At 54.3% G+C, this 6156-nt stretch overlaps 4 protein-coding genes across 4 annotated transcripts in view; 1 reads left to right on the top strand and 3 right to left on the bottom strand.

The window, feature by feature from the left end:
• The window catches only part of PpBr36_06321 (uncharacterized protein), a gene marked incomplete at both ends in the record, with an annotated part of 3228 nt that extends 2711 nt beyond the window's left edge, over window positions 1-517 (top strand). The window contains 2 exons of the mRNA XM_029893467.1: window positions 97-254; window positions 371-517. Coding sequence (XP_029746125.1) covers window positions 97-254; window positions 371-517 — 305 coding nt within the window. The remainder of the gene's footprint in view (window positions 1-96; window positions 255-370) is intronic.
• A 158-nt stretch (window positions 518-675) lies between these two features.
• PpBr36_06320 (uncharacterized protein) lies at window positions 676-2467 on the bottom strand (the record flags this gene model as incomplete). The annotated part of the gene is made up of 3 exons (XM_029893466.1): window positions 676-821; window positions 893-2363; window positions 2456-2467. The coding sequence occupies 3 exons, from the start codon at window positions 2465-2467 to the stop codon at window positions 676-678; spliced, it is 1629 nt and encodes a 542-aa protein (XP_029746127.1).
• Window positions 2468-3171: 704 nt separating this feature from the next.
• On the bottom strand, window positions 3172-4083 carry PpBr36_06319 (uncharacterized protein; the record flags this gene model as incomplete). Its single annotated transcript, XM_029893465.1, has 2 exons — window positions 3172-3419; window positions 3585-4083. The coding sequence occupies 2 exons, from the start codon at window positions 4081-4083 to the stop codon at window positions 3172-3174; spliced, it is 747 nt and encodes a 248-aa protein (XP_029746264.1).
• Window positions 4084-4659: 576 nt separating this feature from the next.
• PpBr36_06318 (uncharacterized protein) lies at window positions 4660-6097 on the bottom strand (the record flags this gene model as incomplete). Its single annotated transcript, XM_029893464.1, has 4 exons — window positions 4660-4915; window positions 4987-5660; window positions 5716-5937; window positions 6071-6097. The coding sequence occupies 4 exons, from the start codon at window positions 6095-6097 to the stop codon at window positions 4660-4662; spliced, it is 1179 nt and encodes a 392-aa protein (XP_029746263.1).
• Window positions 6098-6156: the final 59 nt, after the last annotated feature.

Raw genomic sequence — 6156 nt, 5'->3', positions numbered from 1 at the left:
AAAAAAAAAAAAAAAAAAAAAAAAAGACCTTTGGGGCTATAATACAAGACCCGGGATGGGTTGGGGGGAACAGGATATTAACGACCACCATTACAGACCCGAAGCGTAACCAGCTGAAATGGCACGGCGACTCACAGAGCCGCTGCGCAGTGTACCAGTTCAACACCAAGAAGAAGGATCAGCTGTTCTGCCCCAAGTGCGGCAGCAGCATCGGGATTGATTTCCGCGACGTCAGGGATGGATATGGCATCAGTGTGAGCATGGACTTCTTCTGTTTGTCTGACGCGGAAGGAGGAGCAGGAAGCGCGTCTTCTGCATTGTTACTCTTCACCTTGCTCGTTGTTAAGGAGACTGATGCTGCATTTCTCAGGTCCGCACATTCAACAACATCAATCTGGCCGATCTTCAGTACCAAGTTGGCGACGGGCTCAACGACGTCGAGCCAGCTACTGACTTGTCAGGCATGTGGTACGAGGAGGACGCGGATGGAGCCAAAGACGGAAATGACAAGGCGTAGGTGGCGAGAGGATAATTGACGGCATCATATGAATAGCATTTTGTTGGAAGGTGATCATGAGCGGCAACATTGGTACTTTTTTTTTTCTTTTTTTTTTTTTTTCTGTAGTTTGTGCGTGGTTTGTTTACTTCTAGCAAGCTATCAGTTAGCAAACGTGCTCATTGCTTCGGCTTGTCTGCCGCAGTTGCCTGCCGCCTAGCCCACAACTGCTCAGCTGAAGTGATGCAGTGCATATTGGCGCCGAGCTTGTTCATAGTCTCCATCCACTCGTCGTACTCGTCCGAGTCAAACACAATACCACCGCCTGGATGGAGGGAGTTAGTACGGAACACTTGAGTGATAGATAGATGGAAAAAAAAAAAGGGAGAAACTCACCAGCCTGGAGATAGGCAACACCATCCTTGACCAGCATGGTTCTCAGAGCAATGCACGTGTCCATCTCGCCCTCGCTCTCCTTGCCCTGGCGGTCGACACCTCCGTAGCCAAAGTAACCCACGGCGCCGGCGTAGACGCCGCGCTTCTCCCCTTCAAGCTCGGCGATGAGCTCCATGGCGCGGACCTTGGGGGCGCCTGAGACGGTGCCGGCGGGGAAGATGGAGCGGAAGGCGTCGAATCGGGTCTTGTCGGGCCGCAGGACGCCCGAGACCTGGGACACGAGGTGCTGGACGTGACTGAAGCGCTCGACCACCATTAAGCGGTCGACGCGGGTCTCGAGCGGGTCGCACACGCGCGTGACGTCGTTGCGTGCCAGGTCCACCAGCATGACATGCTCGGCGCGGTCCTTGAGGCTCGCCGCCAGCTCGTCCGCCAGCCGCTGGTCCTCCTCGGGCGTGGCGCCGCGCTTTACCGTGCCCGCGATCGGGTGCGTGATGACGCGGCCGCCCTCGCTCTTGACCAGCAGCTCTGGGCTGGCGCCGACGATTTGGAAGTCGGCGCAGTCGACGTAAAACAGGTATGGCGACGGGTTGACTGTCCGCAGGTGCCGGTAGATGTTGAACGGGTGAAGGTCCGTGGGGCGAGCGAAGCGCTGCGACGGCACGGCCTGGATGATGTCGCCCTTGACGATGTGCTTCTTGAGCGCCGTGACGTGCCCCTCGTAGCCCGCCTGTCCGACGTTGGATGTGTACTCTTGCCCCAAGCGGACGGGCTTCTGCTCGGGAAGCGGGATCTCGGGCCCGTTGAGAAGCTCTGTCAGCTCCCGGATAGTCCCAAGGGCGCGGTTATATTCAGCCTCGACTTTTTGTGCGGTCCCCTCGGCCCCGTCAAAGGCGCCACCAGGGACATGCAGATAGGTCACGACCTTGATGATGCCGTAGAAGCGATCAAACACCACAGCCGTGTCGAAAAACATAAAGACCGACTCGGGGATACCCAGAACGTCCTTCATCGGCCGTGCCGTCTTGGGCTCGAAGTAACGCACGCAGTCGTAGCCCACGTAGCCGACGGCGCCGCCAGAAAAGGGCGGCAGCTTCAGGCCGGGCACGTCGGTGGCGACGACATGGCGGGCGAGCTCCTCCTCGAGGGCCGGCAGGGGGTCACAAGCGCCGCCAGCGAAGCCGGGCCCAGTGCGGACCACCTTGCGCGGGCCTGCAGCGACAAAGCTGTAGCGGCCCACACGCTCGGTTGCTGCGCTCTCAAATAGGAACGACAGCTGGTCCTCAGCGCCTGAGCTGCTGCTCTTGGCTCGGTAGTGTGCCGAGACCTTGAGGTAGGCGGCAGACGGCGTGATGAGGTCGGACGTGATTTGGCCATAGATAGGGATGAGGGTTGGCCTCTTGGTGGCGTCCTGCTTTGTGAGCTCTGAAAGGAACTTTTGCACCGTCTCGAGGGACGGCACTACCAAGTCCTAAAAAATGAGATTCGTCCGTCAATCCTAGTTCGCCTGGAAATTTTGTTTTTCTGTTGTGCTTGCAGTCATTTTCCATATGTGGCACTCACGGGCTCTTCCATCTTGAACACGGACAAAGTGCGCGCAAGTGTGGATATATCCTTGGCTAGTTAAATAGGTTAACCTGGCGGTGCCTGCCTTTATGTGACTGTAACTTTTGGCGACTGTCTCGGTCTTCCCCTCATTTCTCCAGCACGTACCCTCCTTAGAGTCACTCTTGGGTAATGCGGGACACTCACGCTGCTAAAGTTAACTTTTTTTTTCTCCCCCCTTTTTCTTTATTTCTTTCAGTGATCTGTACCCCTTTCCTTTATAACCTTATCAATATGAACGGCTCGTCATTTAACGAAATTGAAAGGTTTCCAGATCTTCTATTGAATCTAGCACAATGTGATCTGTAGATATGCACTCACGTCGAGTTGACTCATCAATTTACTGGGGTGAATTTAGCCAATTTACATTTTCTGGCCCGCCCACCTCGTCAAACTCTCGGAACCGCTGGATCGGATGAAGCTGTCCACTTCTTATTCAATCACTGTTTGACCGTACAAGAACCGTAGAGATAAGTCGGATGATCACTTACACTGCTGCATATTGAGCTAAATTGAGGCAGGTCATGAAGCAACATGTTGACTTTTTTGTTCATACGTCAACATACTCGGCAGTCAACCCGCATGTAAAGTATTTATGTAATTTCATTCGCAAACTGGCTAGAGTCCCCGTATTATATCTATCCTACATCTCAGCTTGGCCGTACCTCCCCCACCTAGCTTTCAATCGAAAGCGCCTTGACACCAACCAGTTTGTCCCCCGTCGTCGTGACAAGCCAATACTCGACCCGCGACGACTTCTTCCCCGGCACTCGGTACACCCTGACATCGTTGCCCTTGCCTGCCTCCCTTACCGCCTCCAGAAGATCATTGTACTGCCCCTGTACGTCCCAATCTGCCAGGTCCATAATCTCCACCTGGGCATTGGCGGCGTCCCAGTGATGTATCAACTTGGCGAATTCCTCTGTTTTTCCGTGAACACTTTGTCAGCATCTGAGCCCTTTGAAATATCCAGAGAGGGAAAGACGCATGCTCTGATTCCCCATGTTATGACGTCGCTGGGCTATGCGACAGGCTGCAAAGCAATGCAAGCCCAGCCCTACAGCCCCAAAAGCAACAACGAACGCACCTTCGTTTGGCAGTCCCTTCTCCCAGCCCAGTGCCACCGGTACAAACGGCTCGTCTGCCTCGCTCATGTAGAACGCATCCTTTGTAGCCTTGACTAGCACAGCCGGCGTCTCGATCCCAGACTCGGTGCTCCTAAAGTCACTGCTGCTCGTAGTCTCTGAACTGTTTGCCTTGCATGCAGACGGATCCTCGTTCGCCTTGTTCAGAAAGTCCATATATGACTCGTCGCTGGCCATAGTTGCGGTGGTTCTAAAGAATCGGACGGTTGCTCTCTCGGTTGCGTGATGAGTGCAAAGGGGGTGGTGTTTCTGAGGCAGTGGCCTGGTCGCAGCCTTCCAATCTGAGCCTGTTCGATTCGTGATTGTTCTCTGGATTCTCAATAGAACGAGGTTTGCAGTCGAAATGCGCCTGGTTTGATGTCTGTAAGCTGAATGAGCAAGCTGCAATGTGCGGTGTATTTGCAGAAGCAGGGAGTTTGCCGGTGATGGTGCGCCTGGCATTGCATATATGGGCGGAGGTCTTGCTGTTGGTGGGTTGACCTAGATGACGCAATGTACAAAGGGACCTTAAGGGCAACCACCGTCGGGGAAGATGAATGCATCAATCTCAAGGCACTGGGCCCCGCCCAAGGAATTCCAGCACTGTAGGGAGCCCCTGGCTACAGCTCTGCTCTCAGCCTGAGCCAGGGCACGACTACAGTATGCCTCCACCTACTAGACTGGACTAGTCCACAGTAGGCTAGCACCAAGACATGCACATTCACCGCATTGTATGCACGCACAAACAAAACCAATTGAAGACTGTACGGTTGTTTACGAGCCAGTCACGGGAAACGATCAACATTCTTTTTCTCATGGCATTCATCGACGTTTGATATCATTTTTTTTTATTCCCATAAACAGGGTCGCTTTCCGTTAAAGCTCCCCAGATGCTGAAATCCCTTTTGCGAGACCAAACCTGAACGTCCCAAATAGCACGAGAATAGAACCGTCGACGCCGATGCCAGAGTGATGAATTAAATGACACAGAAAAACCCCCTAAAGAACAGGTCAAGACAACAAACAACACCACCAAGCTTATGAGCTGGCAACGAGGTCCTTCTTGAGTGTACCCTGGTAGGTCTTCTTCTCCTCCGGTGTCTGGAAAGCACCGTGACCGAACTCGGACGAGGTGTCGATCCATTTGAGCTCGACCTTCTCCAGCGCTTTCCTCGAGGTGTGGATGAACATGGACTTGCGCAGAGTCATGACACGCTTCTTGGTACCCGGGATGGAACCCTTGACCATGACGAAGTCGTTGTTGATCTCACCGTAGCGGACGAAACCACCCATGCTGTAAATAAAAAGGTTAGTGGGGTGAATCCTTTGACTGACTGTCCACTCGGAAAAGGACTTGTAACATACGGAGTAATCTTCTTTTTGGTAACGTCGATCTCGGTGGCCGCGTTGTCCTCAGCATCACCCTTGCCGATACGGTAAACCTTGTGGTTGACCGAGGTACGGTGGTGGTAACCCATCTGACCAGCACGGGCAACAGTCCACTGGACATGGGAAGGATGCCAGGCACCGATACAGGCGACCTTACGCAGACCCTTGTGGGTCTTGCGCGGCAGCTTCTTGGTGCCCCAACGGGAGGTGACACCGTTGAAACCGTGACCCTTGGTGACGGCAATGATGTCGATCATCTCGTTCTGCTCGAAGATGGTGTCGATCGAGACAGGCTTCTCGAAAAGACCGTGGCCAAACTCAACCTTGTCGGCGACTGAGCCACCGTTGACCTGGATCTCCATGAGGTGGGCCTTCTTCTGCTTGAGGGGGGTCTTGCGGATCTGGGTATGCGCGAGGACACGGACAACGGTGCAGTACTTCTTGATGCGCTCGAGCTCGCGGGTGACGGACGAAGCCTTGTTCTCCGAGTGCTTCTTGGCGTACTTGGTGAAGGCCTTCTTCTTGCTCTTGTACCAGTTCTTGTAAAACCTACGCTTAACCTCGTCGCTCAAGTGCTCAGCCCACACGGTAGTGAGCGAGCGCAGGCCACGGGGAGTCTCGATGTATCCGACCAGACCAACAACGATCATCTGTGAAAGATGTTAGCCATTGGCACAAGCGCCAAGCGGGCTGCATTGTTCGTACCGGAGGAGTATCAATGATCGAAACGGCCTCAACGACCTCCTTCTTGTGCGCCTTGGCACCGGGGCGGTCCAAGTCGCGCACAATCGTTGTCATACCGGCCTTGTAGCCCATCGCCGCCGTCAGGTGGACGGGCTTCTTGGGGTCATCCTTAGGGAAGCTCTTGACCTTTCCGCGGTGGCGGGCAGCTCGCTTGCGCGGCAGGTATGCCAGCGAACCGTGACGCTGTGTTGAGACGCATGGTTAATTAGCTTGTGCTCCTCCAGCTCGTTTTGGGGGCAATTTCGAGGGGTTCGAGACGTCGAGAGAAAGGCGACGAGGCAGTGAAGAAAACTGCAAAGAGACGAGAGTAACTAACCGGCGCCTCGTACTTCCGGTGAGACATCTTTTCTTCTTTTTTGGCGACTGTCGTGACTTGTCGATGTCGTTGTTGTCGTGTCGGAG

The sequence above is a fragment of the Pyricularia pennisetigena genome, assembly GCF_004337985.1.
Source record: "Pyricularia pennisetigena strain Br36 chromosome 4 map unlocalized Pyricularia_pennisetigena_Br36_Scf_6, whole genome shotgun sequence".
In the NCBI taxonomy this organism is placed as follows: domain Eukaryota; kingdom Fungi; phylum Ascomycota; class Sordariomycetes; order Magnaporthales; family Pyriculariaceae; genus Pyricularia; species Pyricularia pennisetigena.
The sequence above is the reverse complement of the archived record's forward strand: the minus strand, read 5'-3'. Positions and strand labels throughout refer to the sequence as shown.